Below are 19,724 nucleotides of genomic sequence, written 5' to 3' on the forward strand. Positions count from 1 at the left end.
AACAATTAAATAATTCGAGAATAGTAGGAACTATCCCTTCATGGATTTCCAGCTGCTTGAAAGGTAATAAACACAGGGTGAGAAATTAAATATCGAGTTGGGAATTAATACAAAGGGATCTATCCTGTTGAACACATTAAAAAGGTTTTGGAAAAGGAGATGAGATGACAGACTTAGAAAGGATATGAAATAATTCAGGATAATCAAAGCTTGATTATAGAGTTGTAACAGATTTTACAATATTGTGTTGCAGGGCAATTTAAGGATTGTTAAAATTTAATATTGATAAATCTAAACAGGAAAAAAACAACTCGATTATACATATGCATGTTGGTTTTTAAACTACCTTTGAGAAAACAGACTTTGAAGTCATTGGGGATGATGTTGGGAATTCTTGGTGAAGGAATATAGAACAAAATATTGCTACTACGTACATCTATAGTCTCTTTATTTCAAAAATAGATGCAGAAAAGCTTGGAAAGGAAGAACAAAGAGATCAGTAAGGTCCATATAATGAGAGATTAAATAGACAACTGAGGATACATAAAGATATGAATAGCACAGGAGAGGTGATTAAGCAGTGATTATTCACTTCTCACAGCACAAGGACAACACAGCACCCAATGAAATTACAAGGCAGCTGCTTTAAAACAAACACAAGGAAGTACTTTTTCATACAGCACATAATTAAATAGCAGAATTCACAGGATACTGTGGAGGCCACAAATATGACTAAATTCAAAAGACATGAGGCATGTAACATAGGCCCACCAGCGGCTATTAAACATCATATGCCAGATGAAATTTCCATCTCAGGCATCTGATGGCTAGGAGCTGGGAGAGTACAATGTGAGAGGATTGCTCTGTGCTTGGCATGTTTCTTGGATGCCTTGTCCAAGCACCCACAGTTGTTCCTGTCAGTGACAAGAGACCTCACCAGCCTTCTGGGCTGACCGGTCACAGCTATTCCACATCTGGTGGTCCTGCCAGCAGAGAGGGGGTGACAGACAGCGACACACAATTCCCACATGCAAATAGGTTTATAACAAATATATGGCAGTGGTGCAAAGATACTTCAGCTGGATCCATTCAAGCTTCTTTGGGTGTAGGAGAGCTTTCTAGTCTAAGCACAGTGTATCACAAACATGTCTTTGCTGAGACAGGAGCGTGCTCTCTCTTGGACTTTGCCAGAACTGCCACCTCTCTAATTCCGGTGCTTTCACTTCTGGCTTTCTCTACCTACCCGTTTCTCCTTCCAGCTGCTTCTTTCTCTGTTCCACACCCCATGAGGTGGCTGAGTACTGCCCGTGAGAGGCAGGCACACACTCCTCAGTTCCTGCACTTGGAGCCCTGTAGTGTCCTGCTCTGCTCCTTCAGGGGCAGGCAGACAGGGAGCCTGCTCACACAGAGGAACTGATGAAGAATGCTTATGGCCTTCAGAGAAGCTATACACTGAGCTCCCAGTTATCCATATACATGATGTGTGTATTTTTCCCCAGGACTCCCTCGGCTGGTCACTGCTGAATAGTCTCACAAGGCCAGAGAAAGGCACTTCCTTGCTCCCAGGACAACTACCATACCTAAACTTGAAGTCATTGCCCCAGAGTAGTGTGTGTAATAAATCACTTGTATTCTGTTCCCAAAATCAGGTTAACGATTTTAGCCGAAGTTCAACAAGCAATCCCTTTGTGGCAGACATGGCCCACGGAAAGTTCCATCCAGACATTTTCAGGCTGGGAAATTTTACACTGGAAAGAGGGACTTCTACTGGAAAATGTTAGGCAGCCTTACACATGGCTACCCAGTCCTTCCAAACGGCTCTCTTGTCCTGCTTTGAGCATATGTGTGCAGGCATGTGTGTATGTATGTATGTATGTATTAAGCAATAGGGAATGTCACTGCTGTAAAACTTTCCTACAGAATAGTTTTTGCCTCGATTTTACAGGCTAGCACTCACTTGCACAGTATAGTACAAGCAGGGCACTTTCAGTAGGGCTTGCTTGGACAATAACTTGGAGAAAACGATGGCCTCTGAAAGAGCCTGGTGCTGAGCCTGCAGAGGACTCTTGGGACACTTAAGGCCCTAAACACGTCAGCAGCACAGCTGAACAGCAAGCTTTGCAGCGCTGCCCAACTTCTCCCTGCGACACAATACTGCATTGTCCAGGGAAGGTGCACCAACACTCCTGCAGATAGGCAAGCGGGGCAGAAAAAAAGGGCACCTTTATAACCGTATCTCACTCGCAAGCTAATCGCACCAGATAAAACCCTCACTCCTTCCTCATTTTTTCCCCTATCGGGAAAAAAAAAAGTCACTGCATCTGGGTTTCCAAAAGCGCTGGGCGCTCGGCAATCCTCCCTTACAACCTCCGGCGGCACCAGCATGGGGCAAGGGACGCCCGGCTGAGGATGCTCGGCTGGCAAAGCCGGGATGCAGAGGATCTCAGCCCAGGACACGGGCACGAGCACGGACACGGGCACGAGCACGGCTGGGAGCCCCTCCCCGGCCCGCTGTCCCCGCCCTGCCGTGCGCCCCCCCGCGGCCCGGCGGCAGCGCTGGATGCCGGGCGCTGGGCGTTGGGTGCTGGGTGCCGGGTCCTGGGTGCTGGGTGCCGGGTGCGGAGCGGAGGTGCCCCGGCGGGGATGCAGCATGGCCGAGGTGCCCGCAGCCCCGCACCGCACCACCGGCTCCACGCTGCTGCACCCGCTGAGCGCGCTGCTGGGCATCCCGCTGGACCAGGTGAGCTGCAGCCCCCCCGGGGGGACCGGGTGGGGAGCCGGGGTGAGCCGAGCTGGGCTTGGCTGGGCTATATGCAGGGCTGTGCAGCCCCCCCCCGGGGCGAGCTGGAGGCGCTGGTGGCTGGGTTTGCCGGCTGCCTGGGTGGGAAGCTGTTGTTTTTTTCCGGCAGCGCCCTGGCAGAAGCCCCTGGTGCTGAGGATGCTGCAGGTCGCAGCAGCGGGGGATTTGTAACGCCTCCGGTTGCTCAGCCTGCACGGTTCCGGGCCGTGCCGTGCCGTGCCGGGTTGTGCACGGGGGAGAGAGCACGGGCACGGCTCCTCCAGCACCCTGCAAGCGAACTGCAGAGCGCCCGTCCGGAGAAGCGTGGAAAGCAGCTTCCAAGCAGAGCGAGCTGCACAAAGCCCTTCCCGGAGTAATGCGCTCCGGCCAGCGGCGTTGCCGGGTTGCTTACAGCCTCCCGGTTACGCTGACCTCCAGCAGAAAATGCTGATTCTCCCCACCCTGCACACACACACACACACACACCTCCTTTTGTTGTTTCAAGCCTGCATGCACCTGCTGCCTTTTTTCCTGCATTCTTCCAGCGACGAGGAAGTGCGCTCTGGAAGTTTGTGGAGCTTGAACTGTGCTCCGAGAAAGCCGGGCACCTGGGACGGCTTGCTAGAAGTCAGCAGAAGATGGGCAGTTACCTGCTTTCTCTTCTGTTCAGAGCAGCCGGTGCTACGTACCATTTTTTGCTGCTGTTTGTTTTTAAAGTTGGGCAAGAAATACAGCATTTCATAGATTAAAGCCCCAAACACGCTAATTCCCCCCCCCCCCCCCCTTTTTTTTTTTTTTTTTAATAGAAAGTTTTTGCTATGAAAGAGAGATCTGTTGCTCAATGCAACAACTTGGAAGCAACAAAGGCTTATGATTATCAATCAGCTAATACCACAGTTCAGGAGAAGGGACACGAAAGGTCATTGCCTCCCGTTCGAGGTGCTGTGCACTGTGACTGATGAGTAGGGAAGGAGGGAAGGGGCCCAGAGCAGTGTACGTTTGCTGCTCCAGCTTGTTTGCAGCAGTGTGGAGCACACCAAGATTGGGCTGACTGGGTCACTGAGCCATGCCACTGGGTGGCCTGCAGCTTTTCCTTTGAAGCTTTCAGCACCCTGGTATGAAGATGATGCTGGCAGTGGGAAAATCCTCCCCATGCTTCTCCTGGCCAGAGGATGCGCCGCTGCAGCTGGTTGTGTGCCCTGCCTGTCCCAGGACTCCGGGACAGTTTGAGCCAGTTGCTGATGACAGGCAGCGGGTGCGTGCCTGCTGGGTTTTCTTGTCCCTCCTCCTCCAAAAACAGGAGAGCACAGTGCCAGGTGTGCAGGTGAAGCGAGCACAGAGCTGCAGGAAAGCTGGATGTGGCCGCCTCAACACAGAGGGCTTGTCACTTCTTTTGCACAGACCTCTTTCTGTGAGGTCTGTGCTCTGAGAGAGGTTCCAGCCGATGAGAAAAATCAGAAAAAGTGTTGAGCTGAAGGTCGGGCAAATGAAAGTAGTGATTGTTAGCCTTTCATTGCCGAGGTCAGAAAAGCTACAGCCGTGGTAGGTGGAAAATGTTTTGTCATCTAGTAAGCAGCCAGTGTGTCACTAACCATAGGAAGCAGGGATGAACCTGAGAATGTCATTTTTCACATTGTTTTTTTTTTTTTTTTTTTTTTTTTCTTCATTTTGCAAACTGTGACATAGGTTTAAAAGCCAGAGGGTGTAATTCCTAGCTGCACGATGTACCTGGCAGGCTGTTCATTTTTTATTTACTAGACAGTGTATCACATGAGAACATAGCAATGTTTTCTGCTTTAGATGCTAAAATAGCCCCAAAGTCTCAGACTGTATTTACATGGCTCTTTAATGGATGATTTATCTTTGAATTTAACCTTGAAATATCATTTTTTTTTAAGGAGGAGCTATATTCGGTAACAAGATTAATGAGCTTGAAAGAGGATGAAAAGACTCGTTGTGTTCAATTCATCCTCATATCCCATGAAAGCAGACTTTGAAGTTTAGCTGACTTGTGTTCTAAAAATATCTTGCTAGGTCAATGACACACCTCCAACAGCATTTGGAAAAAGAGGGGGTTGTTTTGATTGTTTGTTTTTTGTTTTTTTGTCACTCATGCTACAAATCACTAATTCTGGAGCACTATCCCCTCCAGTAGGTTTATACAGTGACATTTGGCAAAATATAATTTTTCTTCTTTATTTTTGGTCATTTGCACCCTAAATCACTGACTTTTAGGACATCTTCCTCTAGCATAAATCAGTGAGATGTGATAATTTAAGGATTAAACTTTTAATAGTGTAATTTCTGTAAGCAAAATGCATTTGTATATAAATACGGCAAAGAAATAAGTGCACAATCTAGAGGTATATAAAAGTATGTTTAATGGTATCATTTATCCATACGGCATTTTTACCATGCCTTCTTCAGCTCTGGGCATCTCTAGAAGTCGGATGGTCAGGTTCAAGGGGTTAAAACACATGACTGAAAAAAGTTTCACTTGACAGGGTCATTTTGCAGTACAGCTTCCTTGGTGCCCTGGGTTGCCTTGGAAGCAGCTGCCCAGGTGCCATACCTCAGCTGCCCCACAACAAACCATGTCATTTAGCAGGCCTGACCCTGACCTGCCTCTAACAGTACCACGTTTGTTGACTTTCAAGGAAATGTGTCGTGTTCAAGGAGCGTCCCGCAAAAAAGCAGTGTATGAGAATCTTCTCGTGTTTATATCAGAGGGTTTTTGACTGGAGGGTTTTCATTGATGGGGCCTGCTGCATTGCCCCCGAGGGGAAAAATATACATTTACACCTAATACGGGATGCTTTGGCTGCTAGTTGTGCACCTTATCTTTTAATCCTTTCGCTACAGCTGACCTGCATATTCATGTTTTGGCAACAGTTTGAATCAAACGCTAACTCTGTGAGGGACTGAAGGGCGTGCATCTGGGCCCTGCAGTAGCTGAAGTATTAGAGAAGTGTTCATGCCCTTACTTCAGTAAGAACAGTTCAAAGCCTGCTCATGAACTGTGGTGGTATTGTCGTTGTTGATAAATATGCACTTTTTTTTTCTTTATCAAACATCAACACAAATTCTGATCTCAAAATTGGGGGGTTGTTAAATGCAACGGTTTTTCAACTTACTGTTTTGCTCTCACTCCAGTGTTGCTTCCCCATTTCCTGGTTTTAGCTTGTCAGAAGACTCACTAGTCCTCAACTGATTTGCATAAATTTTCTAATTTGTTTTTTGGGGTCAAAAAAGACAAATAAAAATTTAGTTGTCTAGGAACTTGACAGACTTAAGCAGGGAGCCTGATGGTTTCTTTACCTGTCTTTAACATAAGCATTAGAAGACGTAGTGCTGATGGGGGAAAAAAAAAAAAAAAAAAAGCAATTTTTTACAGATTGAGGCAAGATAACTGAAGATAGAAGTTGACTGAAAAGAAAAGTGAAGTTAATGTCTGATTTTTACCTGAAAAATGCTGCTTGAAGATGAAGCAGCAACTGGTCAGGTTTGGTATGAACTTGGCTTTATTCTAATTTCCTAATGCCAGTCACCCTGCAATTGAAAATTCAGTGTTTTAGCTTTGAATTGCGGCAGCTCTGTCAGATTTACTGCCTCCCTGCCTGACATGCCCTCAGCTGGAAAAAAGAAAGCTGTGCAACCTGCAGTTATTTGAGAAACAGTAATGAAAAATGGAATATGAAATCAATGTATTAATACATATTTACAAAGAGATGTTACTTACGTTGCTAAAAGCAGCTTTAATTTTGATTTTTTTTGTCTTTTCGGTACCCAGATTCTGAAAAACTGTAGTCTGTAAAGGAAATCATTAGCTTTTTACAATAACGGCCTGAAGGACACAGCAATCTGTTAAAGAATGGAGGCACTGTGTGGCTGACCCTGCTTTGGGTCCCCAGCAGAGCACAGTTCGTAGTGCTCGTGGTTCTGCACGTCTTTTCTGTGCGTGTAGAGCAAAGCCACTCTTCTGCTTGTGCAGGGTCTGGGATGCTGTATGTTACCGAGACAGCCCTGAGGTGGAGGCATAGCTCTTCCCAAGGATTAAGGCTGTCTCCAAAGTGTTTCTTTTTGTTCAGGTCAGTTATTATTAACAATTGCAACGATACACATTTTCCTCTGCCTTGGAAACATGCATTGCCTTTTTCAACATGTTCTCCCTCAGTTTGGCATCAGAGTCTTTGACCTCATGGCTGATGTCTTGATACTATGCGTGTAAATATTTCCATATCCCTTCGTTCCTTGAAAACAAAGTCTGTCCTAGTAAGTTTTTCATTTGGCAGGGGACAAGAGTGCAATGGGAATCAGCCGCTTGCAATTTTCCCCCTTTTAAGCACTTTCCTTCTCATTTGTGTTAAGCGAGACCTGGAAAAATAAGCATTAGAGTGCTGCATAAAGTTTCCTGTAACCTTCCCCATGAATTAATCACATCAGGAGTGATTTACCAGTGCTCTGCAGCTATTCTGTGACAGTTTAAAGTAGTGATGAAGCTTGGGCACCAGCACTGGGGTCTAGGCACCAAGCACAGAGCTGGCTCTGTGCTTTCAGGGGAGCCCCTGATGCTTAGGATTTATGCGTGTTGGCTGGCCTGGCATGGTATTTAATGCCCTGGCTGCTCCTTGGCTGCTGTTACAGGTGAGAACAGACAGCTCTTGGGGCTTGCCAAGCTGAAAATGGTGCTGGTACTCCCTGGGCAGGGGAAGCTGCAGCACTGGGCTTGGCATCAGTGCAGAGGTGAATTTGACCTCCTGTATTTGTCTAAAACCAAGTAAAGGGTCTGAGGTCAGCAGGCTTTGTTTCTCTCAGAGTAAAAAAATCCCATATGTCACTTAGTAGTTGCAGGTGTCCTTGAAGGTATGAAACTTGGTCTTCTGGATCCTCAGGTAGTCTAGTGAGAGGGCAGAGGGCTTCCAGAAAGTCAGGCTTGCTCTTAGAGTTACAGTCTGATGCACAGATTTCTGCCATCCTCCACTAATAGCGGGAGCATTTCTGTTAATGTGCAGCTAATATAACAATTTGGGAATGAATCTCCTGACTGTCCCCACTTGGCACACTGAGTAATCTGAGCATGGGGTCCTTGGCATTACCTGCTTCTCTCTCCAGATCTGCTCTTTCTGGGCCACATTACTTGCTAACGTAGGCACAGCCAATTCCCCTGACATGAATTTGGTGGTTTCTTCAGAGCACAGCACTGGTCAGGCTCGTTTGGTTACTTTGATAAGGTGGAATCCAGCCCGCTCTGTATCGGGTTCAGCTTGGTCACCCTGTTGCAGCTCTGCAGGCAGGGAGAACTGCACTTGGAGATAAAGGGCTGAGGGAAAATCCTTTGGCTTGTCACTCCCCAGAGCAAGATGGGATTTGATAATTCTCCCTCCTTATGGCCTTGGTTTGAAAGTTAATTTTCACAATATTTTATTTTTATTTTATTTTATTTTATTTTATTTTATTTTATTTTATTTTATTTTATTTTATTTTATTTTATTTTATTTTATTTTATTTTATTTTATTTTATTTTATTTTATTTTATTTTATTTTTCTTCCTGGCTTAAAGCATTTTAAACAGCTTTGCAGAACTATAGGTGAGTACGAAGAAAAAAGAAAAACACAAACCATAGTTTCAGATGTGATTTTTTTTTTTTTTTTTAATTTCCTTTGGCTGCTTACAGTATGTTGCATCCTTAGCGGAGTTGGGTGGAAACAATATTTAGTGTTTCAGACTTCCCCCATGATAAGAAATTTTCAGGTAAAAAAACAGTAATCTTAACAATGTGAGTACACAAAACTTCTAAGTGGATTTCTGAACTAGATAAATTTATTTTTAAACATTTCAAAATTCCCAAATAGTTTGCTCTCCATCATTCCTCTATTAATAAAATATCCAAAAGAAAAATAATTTTTAAAGCCAAACTTGAAACATTAACCATTAACTAGACAGCTTTACCAGCTTGAAGCATTCTGCCGTCTGTATTTTCTAAATAGCAGGAATAATGCTCCCAACAACTAGAAGGAAAGTTAGTCGATCCGCTGATAGCAGTACTGTCTGGTCGTAGAGAAAACAAATACTAAATATTAGAATGATTATTCCTCCATGGTTTCTAGTACATAACCTGCCTCTTTCTGGATGTTTTTTTGCAAATGGTATTTGAGGACTCTAAACACTTACTGGGTGTTTCTGTGTGATGGGGTTGCTGGATGACAGGGATTTTGCCTACAACTGCTGTGTGTGTCCTGTGTGCTGTAAGTTACGCTAAAGTGAGTGGGGTGCCTTCTGGAAGCATTCGAGCTACTTATCTAGATGACATGTACAAAGGGCAGATACACCTGAGTGCATGTATCTGCCTAATAAATCCTAGACAAAAATCTGGCGATCCTGTGGACTCGCAACTTCAAAATTTGTGGTTCAGTATCAGATTAAATTCTGCAGCCTTCCAGTTCAGCAAGTGAGTCAGGCTGGAGACCTCTGGGAGGAAAAAAAGGGGAAAGGAAACAAGTCCAAAGGACTGATCCTTTAGATCAGTCTTTTGGATAACATGCAGAACAATGAATAAATAAATAAATACCTATCTCAAGCCAAGAAAGCATCTTCAGCTTCTGGCTTTCATGCACAGGGTGATTGCTTGCTCCTTCTACAGGCCCTGATCTTGTGACAACAGCTCTAGGTCAACTTGAGCAATTTCTTCATCTGTGTGGTTTCTTGTTCAAGTGGCTTTCAGCACTGTTGTGCAGATAGGGCAGGAATGGGGAAGGCAGGATGACAGGGCAAAAAAACAAGGCATTTGAGGACCCCCCACTCCCAACATTTCTCAGATAACTTCAGTGCTTGTTTTCATGCGCATACATACCAATTTTATTTTGAACTTTTTTTTTTTTTTTTTCCAAGTACTGTTGAGTAGAAGAGATTTAATTATTAACTCTTACACCCAGCTTAAGTGGCATTATAAACTAGTGAAAGTAGGTTTTTTTCTTCCTGTTATCAGAGTATGGGAGTGTTAAAGAATGGTATGGTGTTGACTTTGTTTATCTCATGAGTTCAGGGAGAAGGTAGTTTCAATCACTGGCTCTTTAGCTTTGCAGCATTTGCACCAACAAATTCCAGCTGATCAATGATTTATCTGGTTGCAGGAGAGACATTTTTAGAATTACTTTGCTCACTCACAAATACTGCTGTTTCTTAGTTTAAGTTACTTTGCATTTATACCTCTTCTGCTGTAGCATTTCTGGGAAAGTTTTACAAAGTATGCTGTGTCAAAGACAAGGAAAAAACAGAGCAGACAAATGGTTTGAATACTGTGACTGGGAAGTTAAAGGAGTTGTTCTTTGAATTGCATCATTTTTGATGGCATGGTGTTTTACATCCAGAGTGAGTTATAGGCACCGCTAGCACCCACAGCTGTTTGTACCTTTGTGTCTGTGTTTGTGTTCACGCATATTCTCTTGAGGCAAGAATTTGTGGTCTCTGGTTGCCACAGCAACAATAACACTCCATTCTGGTGGTGTGTTTTTTTTTTTTTTTTTGTGTGTGTGTGTGGTGTTTTTTTTTTTTTTTGGTCTGTTTTATACCACTAAGTTGAAAGCGTAGGCATAAAACTGTGGTACGTTGTGGGATATGATAGAGTCCTAAGAGAGTGATCTTACTAGTATTTCATTCAGAGTATGTAACTTTATTGTAGTGTTACCTGTACTGCTGCTTCTCTGCTAGGGTACTACTTCCTGATTGCAAACCTGCAATTGCAGAGAAAAAAATGGGCTCAGCAATTGGGAAAAAGAAAGTTTTAGAGAGGGTCTGCTCGTGCTAAACAGCAAATAAAATCAGAACAAAGAAAGGTCCAGAGTAGAAGGCGAATGGTGACATAATCGTGTTTTTGTCTGGTTGCAGTTGCACCAGTCGGCTGAAGGATAACTATGGGTATTTTTTGCCATGAAACCAGAACGAAAACATGAACAAGGTAAAAGACAAAAAATTACAAGTTAGACTTATTTTCTTAAATATGCAAAAGCGAAGTGGGCTGTCTGCTTTAGAAAACTAACTTCTAAGGGTGATCATGGTGAAAGAATATGTGAGCAGTATAAAGGAAGTATAGGGCTTTTTCTCTTCAATCTCCTAGTGCTTGTTCACATGAAGAGAAAGATGTGATAACACTGAAGGCTGCAGATTCAACAGTGATGCAAATGATTTTGCATACAGTCCAGAACTGGGCTGTGAAACTCATTTCAACAGGATGCTGCTAAGGCCAAGGACTTGCCCAAAGCCAGTGAGGACTTGGATGTTTATAGAAAAAACACGAGTATCCAGAGTGAAATACTTAACAGCTTAAAAGGGAAAGCTTTTGGAAGTACATATTATTTTGCTGGCTCCTTTCAGGGTTTGTCCCCTCTGCAGTAAGCGGCTTCTGGCAGCTCTTCCTCTGGTATTGCTGATGCTTTTGGGATCCCGAGCCACTGCTGGCAGCCCGGAGCACGGCTGCTCTCATTACAGGCGAGTGGCTCTGCCAGAGGCATGTTCCCCTCCCAGGGCTCGACTTGACACTGTGTTTATCGCTTGAGTTTCTTTACACTGTTAAAACAGGGAGAAGAAGATCTCTGTAGGAAAGGTAGTTGACACTCAAGAAGGCTCACCTGTCCATCGCCCTGCATTTGGGGAGCCCAGCCTACAGCTATCCTGTCATTTTATATAGAAAGTCACTGTCCACTTAAATGCTTTGCAATGTTTTCTCCTCTTGTGTATCCTTTTATATGTCTCTTCTGATTTTAATAGGTTATTTTATCCGCATGGTGAACATCTCCTGTCAGCTCAGTTCATGCTGCAGATCTCTTCCACTGTATTTGGGAGTTTTGTGATCCGCACATTCATTCTCTCTGATGTGGTGCAGCAGGTGTCTGGTGTAGTCTTCCTTCATCCTTTGATGGGGTTCTGACATGCTGATCATTAGTCTGTCATCTAACAGTTAATCAACCATACATTTTACGTGTGCCATTACCTGAATTGCCTAGCTATCTCAGTTGGACTTCCTGTTTTTCTGGCTTGGATAGAGTTGAGTCAGGCTTTAAATTAGACGAATTTCAGGGCTCAAGTAATTATTGGGAGGAAATTGATTCAATTTCTGCCTCCTCTTTTTTCTTTTTCTTTGACACTTCAGTCTTTCAGCACAACTGCTAATGAGGGCAATGTACCAGGCAGGTTTGGAAGACCCTAAGTGGCAGGTGTGACTCCACTACCCACATCTGGGATCAGCTATTTGCCATCTCCTCGGCTATTTCTGCATGCTGGCTGGCCAATGGCCACGTTTATTTGCTGGCAGGTGGAACTAACTGTGTCCTCGAGAGGCATCAAGCAGTCAGTGGGGATCCCTGTCTCTTTCATCCCCTTCTGAGACCCCTTTACCTCGTCTGGTACAAAGTACATACTACCTGTTGTTTGGGTGCCTTCCAGCATCAGGGAGACTGATACAGCAGTGGGAGAAACTTCATCTGTATTTTAAGATAGCTTAGGTTTGCTTAAATAAATAAATAATTGAAACCTGAAATACTTTCTCAAAGTGCTTCTGAAGTAGCTAGATGTTACTAGTAAAAAATGCTGTAGTAGAAAGAGAGGTTAAAATAAATTTTGCAAGCTAGCCGTGCAGGTCATGCACTGTACTAGTTTTTTCAAAGCTTTTTTTTTTTTTTTTTTTTTTTTTTTTTTTTTAGGCTTTATGCATAAAGAGCTTGTTTGAAGAAGTTATAATTATTTATGCAACTTAAATGATTGTTGAATTTCTTTCCCCCACCTGTTTTCATGTTTGTAATGTAGATTGAGAAGAGCTGGTTTGGAGTTTCTGGACATTTGTTGCTGTGCTTTTTTTTTTTTTTTTTTTTTTTTTCATCTTTTTTTTGACATTAAGTCGCTTGTCACTGCATAGCTCACTTTAATAATATGAAGATATAAGGGCATTCTTTTCTTTCCTCCAAACTGCTAAAGGGGAAAAAAAAAAAAAAAAAAGAGACATACTCATGTTGCCTAGTGGTTGCTCTCCTTTGCAGAGGAAACCAAGTTAGATTTCTGCTATTGCTGACTCATAAGCATGGCAAAAGTACTTCTGGGGAAAAGCGTTAATACTGTGACTAACTAATGCAAAAGTGGGTGTGTTTTCTTTTCCCCTTCCTGATGTAGCAATTATCTTTGGAAAATGTCGGTGTTAGAACCCAAAAGATCTGCTGAATGATATACAGTATGGACCTCTGGGGGGGTATACAAAAAAGGCGGCATGTTTGAGGGAAGGTAAAAAAAAAATATTTTTTTCCCTTAAATGTAGTATATTGTAAGTGAAGCCTAATTTGTAGCAAAATCAAAGTTTCTTTCTTTCTTTCTTTTTTTTTTTTTTTTTTTTTTTTAACTGTTTACATTTCTTATTGAGCAATTGACACTTACGCTGTGTGTTTTCCTGTAGTTTTTGTTTTGTTTTGTTTTGGTTGCTAAGTTTGAAAACTAGGAAACTTTTTTTTTTTTTTTTTTTGCTTTGCTTTTTGTGTGGGAGAGAGGGAGAAGCCCCTGGAATTCATTCAGGGCACAACTTTTTGGCAAAGTACTAATGATTTCCAGATAGTTTAGTTTAGTGACAGTGAGATGTTCGACTTGCAGGAAGTCCTCAGTGGTTGTCACTTTTAAGTTATTCTTTTTCAGTCAATGTCTGAAGTTAGGCACCTAAAATTAGACAAGTTCCAAACTCCAGCTTCCAGAGATATTTGCTGTAGATGTAAGGTGCTTGTAACACAGGCATAACTCAACAGCTGGCTACATTCTTATCCTCTTGCATGGTTCAAGATCCAAAATAAATGAGTGTAATGCTGGAGTATGCTGCAAATTCTGAGAAGAGAAGAAAAAAAAAAAGGGAAAGGAAGAACAGTCACAACAGGATATTGTAGCTGTACATGTTTTATTGGTGGCTTCTCTTCCTGCCACGGTTCTGAAGGGATTAAAAATAAGTCTGCAGCCCGCATAAATGAAGGTTAGATAAACACATTTTACGTTAAATACCACAGAGCAATAATTTTACCTTTTAAACTGTAGAATAATAAGGAAGAGTAGTATTTTATGACTGAAACCTCATGATTGTAAAAACAAATATCAGCTGTTGGCAGTTTACTGAGGCTTGCTGATTCTACACAGTCACCAGTATAGCAAAGGAATAGGAGAAATATGATTGTCCCTTTTAATAATAATAATAATAATAATAATAATAATAATAATAATAATAATAATAATAATAAAGAAAACGTGGTCTTCTGGAAAAAGGATAAAAAAGTGAAGAAAAAGGTTATCTGGAAAAATGTATTTGCCAGTAGAAGCAAAGTATGGGGTGAGAATGGGAGACTCTGCATGCAACTCCAGAAAATAGAAACAAAGAAAGAGAGTTACTAGTTGTTATGTTTGCAAAGATAATTGCCTAAATAGAAATTGAAAATGTGATTTCCCAATCAAATGAATGGTTATGACTAGAGGTTACTACAAAAAAGGTGGCTCAGCGTATACACCCCTCCCCTGGTATCATGTTCCTTTTTCCTCTCTTGTGGAAAAACCTGTCAGTTGCCTTTACTGATGGCTTCCCAAAATCTTTGTGTATCCTCTTTTGCCAGCAGGATATCCATGCTGGAAGGTAGCTGGGAATATTTTCAGTACCTTTCAGTAAATGCTGTGGCTCTGCAGTGTCAGAGAGGGTTTGGTGGCACCCTGAGGTCTGTGCCCCATGTCTTGCTAGGCTGGACTGTGAGCAGAAGAACATAGATCTTCACCTGTCTGTGTTGGTGTGCCCTGAAGGGATTGTTTTTAAGCTCAGCTTGAAACGTTTTCTTCAGTGCTCACCAGTTTTCATTCCCTTCTTCTGCAGGTGTTGTTACTGGGTGTTTCAGAGATGCACAGCTACTTAGGGAAGAGTTGAGGTTTGCAACATCTGCCTGCAGAAGCAGGAAGCTGGTGGTGTTTGACAACACCTGGGACAGAGGAGCATTGTTACCTGTGTCTCTTCCACACGTACTGGGCAGTAAATACACGGGCACATTATTTTCTGATATTTTTTTTTTCCTAACTCTATTTCAAGCACTTGAAGTGGGCTTGGTTTATTGCAGAACACCTGCTCCTGATATGTTATGCTATTTTAAATTGGCTTTAAATGGTAAACCAAAAAGTGGGGTGAGCACCAGGAATTGTAGGTCATTTTTGGCAATCCCACCTCTTACAATGAAATGGAAGTCCTGTATCATGGTCCGGAGACTCTTTCCTCTTTCTGTTAATGCATGGAGTATTGCTGCTCTTCATCTTCCTAAGTCTGCAGTGTACATTTCTGTGGCTAAGTTTATTCATCTCCATTCCTTTTATTGGCAGTAGAAGGACCTGGTTCAGACTTATGTTTTAGGAGTAGATTAATTGCAGCCTGGAATTCCCCATTAACAATAAAGAAATTCTGATGGGCTGGCTCTGATAGTGACATCAGTGTTTGGAAAGAAAAATTCTACACCTTCCTTTAGCAAAGTCCTTTCATACAGTTTTAAATCATAGCCTAATATGCTACTTTTTTTACAGTGCCTTTGTCTTAAGTTACTAAGAGAATGATTTAAAGTTTAATACACGATGTTCCAGATTTAGATGTGTAAGGGCCTAATAAATTCTAACGTAATACCACTGATATGTCTGAAAGTCTTAGTCTTTGATCAAGGCACTTTATTCCAAGGACAATGGGTTTAAATTTATCACAGTGCTGACAGTTCCTTCGGGATTTTGGGGGGACAGGACAATAACTTTCTTTTCACGTAGAATAACTCATGAAGTTGGCGCTTTTTTTCCCTTGCGGATGTTTGTTTCTTTCATAGCATTCACTCACTGGGATATCATTGTGAATAAAACTGCTCGGTTTGTTGGTGTGTACTTCTATGGTGTGACATATTTTTCTATAGAAAAGGAACTGAAAATAGAATTGCACAGACATTGCAACAACAAAAATGGGGCAAACTATTTTAGATTTGCCAGTTCCCATTCTAGTGCAGGATTGCACTTGAAGCCTTCTGCTTTATTTTTAAACTGGTGGATATGTATGGGCACTAGGTTTTCATCTGGCCTGAAAGTTAAGCATGCTGCTGAGCTGGGACTTGAGAAGCATTTCTCTAAGCGTTGTACCATTCCTATATTCATGCAGCTTCCATTGGTAGTTGGGGAATATAATTTGCATTGAAGCCACAGACAGACATGCCAGCAGGATGGCTGGGTATACATATATGCCTAAGTATTGTCTTCCTCCTCTGTATTCTGAATAAATCACGTCTATTACACAGACAAGGCAGAAAGGTACTTGACTTGCTGTGCTGCGTTCTAAGTTTTTAAAAATCAAACCTCTGAATCTGGGGAAAAAATGCAGATCTGTGTTGATGATATCTTAGCAGTGTTACTGTCAAGTTGTTTACTATAGAATACAAAAACTCAAATTAGATGCCTGAACCCTGCAACTGGCAGAGGAAGGAGGGAAGCAATGCTGTGATGTCTCTACCATGGGTGATACCCAGTGCTGTGGGGACTTTCAGAGGAAGCTTCACAGGCACCAATGTCTCTGCTTTGTTGTGTTTTACTCTTCTGGAGTTGTTCTTTTCCTTGTTTCCATTCATTTTCACTTCAGCATCTCTCTTCTACCTTGAAGTATGCTTAAATTGGGTCTTCTGAGTGGATCCTCTGAGAAGAGCTGGAGTGCTGGAATAACGTGATGCCAAAGCAGATCTGTTCCCTCCACTTTAGTATGAATCTGGTGCTTAAGCAAGGAAGGTAGAAAATAGAAGATGCCATTTTTCCTATGGGAAGTGTAAGATCCTAGTGACTTACTACTTCCTCTAGAAGCTTTTGTAAAAAAACACAAGGCTGGTGGTCCTAGTTCTTTTTGCTGTTAAAATTCTTGTTTGGATAACTACATTTAACTCATCTTTCTTTTTTTTCTTTTCTGATTAAAATATCCTCCATACTTCGACCTGATAGCTGTAGTTTTCCTTTTAGACATCTGCCATATTATATCATGCAATGCAGTAGCTGCACAGAGGTGTGTCAAGTTGTTCTGTTTAAAGTACGCTTTTTGGGTAAAAGGTGCTGTAATTACAGTGTTGCCTCACTGCTGCGTAGCCTGAAGAAATGAAGCAGCTCTCATAACAGCCTGAAGGTCTTCTGAGTTGTTTTTATTTTATTTTATTTTAATTCCTGAATGAGTAAAAGTTCCAGCTTGCTTGATTTTACTGCTGCTTCTATTATAAGTAGAATTTAGTGCTGGCTATCTCAGGTACAAAGGAATTTCATCACACTATGTTTTGGCATTAGACACTGAGAGAACAGTAATTACCGACTTGCAGGTAGTGGCAGAACATCACTGCACATAAATGATCACTACTTAAACATCTGTTCAACATACAGAGTCAATACAGTTCAGTGCAAGAGTTGTTGACAGCAAGCTAAAGGCTGCCTTTGGATCTGGTTCACGTGTTAAATGTATCAGCCATTGAAACTGTATGTATGAATGTCTAACTCTGCACTATGATGTAGGCTTGACTTACCAGACTTTTTACTTATCTGTTTTTTCTTTTTAAATTTCTGATGTCACAGAATTTAATCTGTTCTGTAGCTCTATTTGTGTGTCCTGCTAGTGATTATTCTGCTGGTGGCTTTGTAGAGGTAATCCAGAAAGAACATCTGTTTCAAGTTTATAGTCTAAATCACGGAAGGATATTTGACTGTGTAAGTAGGGAAACAGCAGAATTCATCCATGAAAACAGCACAACAGGCCAAAATGCAGTCGATTTGGCATATTCAACTTTACCAATTCCATATTCAGCATACATCAGCAGCAAAAAGGCCAGGGCTATAAGAACTTAGTGCTACTGCCGAAGAGGCCTGTAATCTGAAATGAATCATGCATGTACTCTTCCTTCCCTCAGGAGAGGTATTTCTCAGATTACTGTTTGCTTTGCTTCAAAATCTTCCACAGGGCTCCTACAACACAAATTCAGAGAAATGAGAAACCTGACATGATTTCTGTGATACTGCCCTTCTTTTTGGGGTGTTTGCCACTTCCCTGCATAGTAAAGTGATCTCTGCAGAGAATATTTGTCCTTAGGGTTCATAAAAATAGTCTGGAAGATCAAAATATTTTGAAAAAAAATCACAAAGTATCACATATCTTTGAGAAAATCTTGACACACCCATTTCAAATATCACAATTTGGATGTTACGAAATGCTATCAGAACAGCAGGTCTATTTTTCAACATCAAAGTAGAAGCATCTCCAACAAAATGAACTTAAACATGTTGTTTGCCAGCTGTCCTTGGTTATGTGAAAAATAATTTTTTAAAAAGAGAAAAACAAGTTACTGCGTTTCTCTAATGCTCGTTTTTTCTTTGCAAGCATGATACCTTACTGGAAGATGAGGCTGATCTCCAGTGAAGAGGAATGTTTTATTATAGCATTCCCCATTAAAAATATTTTTTTTCAATTCATTTTTTCAATTGTTCAAAAAAGACTACCACTATTGGACTCCACAGGCAGTGGTATGACTTGAGAAGAAGTTGATGTTGCCGTCAGTAGTTTCTATTAATATGCTTCCTTATGCTTTTCCAAGTACTGAAAACAGCTGTTTGGTGTTCTGTGGTAAGTTGGTTAATGAGTAGAGAAGAGATGCTAATTTACAAGATAAAAAAAAAAAACAACCTTGTAGCAGTCTCTTAAACTATTGCTCAGTACCTCACTAGTAGACAGCAGCAAATACTTAGTATCTTGACCATGGGCTATGATGTCATTTTTAAACTGCACACTTTCTTTGTGCAATGGATTTAAAGCCTTATTCTCCAGTTCTGCTGGTGAATGGTAGACTTAAAGCCTTATTCTTCAGTTTGCTGGTAAGCTCAAGGCCTAGGAGAAGAGCAGAGGTATCTTCTGTGCTATCTATATTCTGAGGACAATCTGCATTATCTGTTGTCCAATGAAGCTGGCATGGACCTGAATGCCAGCTGGGAATATTTTGTCTGTCTGTGCAGAACTCACTTGCACCTCTGTCTGTGAGCATGTATGAACATGCATCAAGCCTGCTTTTGCGCAAGGGCTATATGTTGCAGGGGATGCATCAACACCATGTCATCAAACAAGTGACAAGTTAGCAGGGTGACTTATTGTATTGATTTTCACAGTGAATGAGAAGTAACTCAAATTAGTAGCATTAATAAGATTTTTGCATACAGAGGACTGTCCGTTTTGAGTAATGAACTTAATTGCCATTTGGAGTTTGGAGAGAACTCTGTGGTCAATTTGTTATATCGTCCTAGATTTCTGGAAAATGAGATCAGATTTTCTGCTAGTATAATGCAGGAAGAAAGCAGTAAAGGAAAAGCAAAGTATTTTTGTGGTCAGAACAGAATGTAGGGTGTTTCTTCCTGATACTTAAGGAAAATATTAAAAGCATTAAAATAAAAGACTACTTGCTTAAGCTTGTTGTCTCTTCCGCAAGTATGATCTAGCAATCCTCAAATGTCTATTACCATTTTGTTAAATAGGGAGATTTGCAGATGCAAGGATTGTGGGATGAGTGGAATGAAGCTTCCCAAAGTGGATGATTAGTAGCCTACCCTGAACTGTGGTGAGCAGTAGCCAAGACTATTTGTCATGACTTGGTGAAAGGATGTAAAGCCAGGTTTTGCCTCCTGCCATGTTTTCTGTTTTCCATCTCAAGAACTTCAACCTAAGAAAAGGACTTTCCTTTTTATCCTTGTAAGATTTCTGGTTTTCATTGTTGTTGGTGTTTGTTTGTTTGTTTTCCACAATCATTTTCCAGTACACCAAACTACATATTCACCTGTCTTTTTCTGGAAGTGAAGTGTGGCAAATTGCTATTCCCCCAAGCCAGTTTTCCTCCAGAACAAAAGGTGATCTTTGTTCCCATTCAG

At 41.8% G+C, this 19,724-nt stretch overlaps 1 protein-coding gene across 1 annotated transcript in view; it reads left to right on the forward strand.

The window, feature by feature from the left end:
- Positions 1-2,552: 2,552 nt before the first annotated feature.
- MBOAT1 (membrane bound glycerophospholipid O-acyltransferase 1) overlaps positions 2,553-19,724 on the forward strand; it is a 56,842-nt gene continuing 39,670 nt past the window's right edge. Inside the window, exon 1 of the mRNA XM_084507665.1 lies at positions 2,553-2,740. Coding sequence (XP_084363791.1) covers positions 2,561-2,740 — 180 coding nt within the window. The 5' untranslated portion in view covers positions 2,553-2,560. The remainder of the gene's footprint in view (positions 2,741-19,724) is intronic.

This window comes from Aythya ferina (assembly GCF_964211825.1).
Source record: "Aythya ferina genome assembly, chromosome: 2".
NCBI lineage: Eukaryota > Metazoa > Chordata > Aves > Anseriformes > Anatidae > Aythya > Aythya ferina.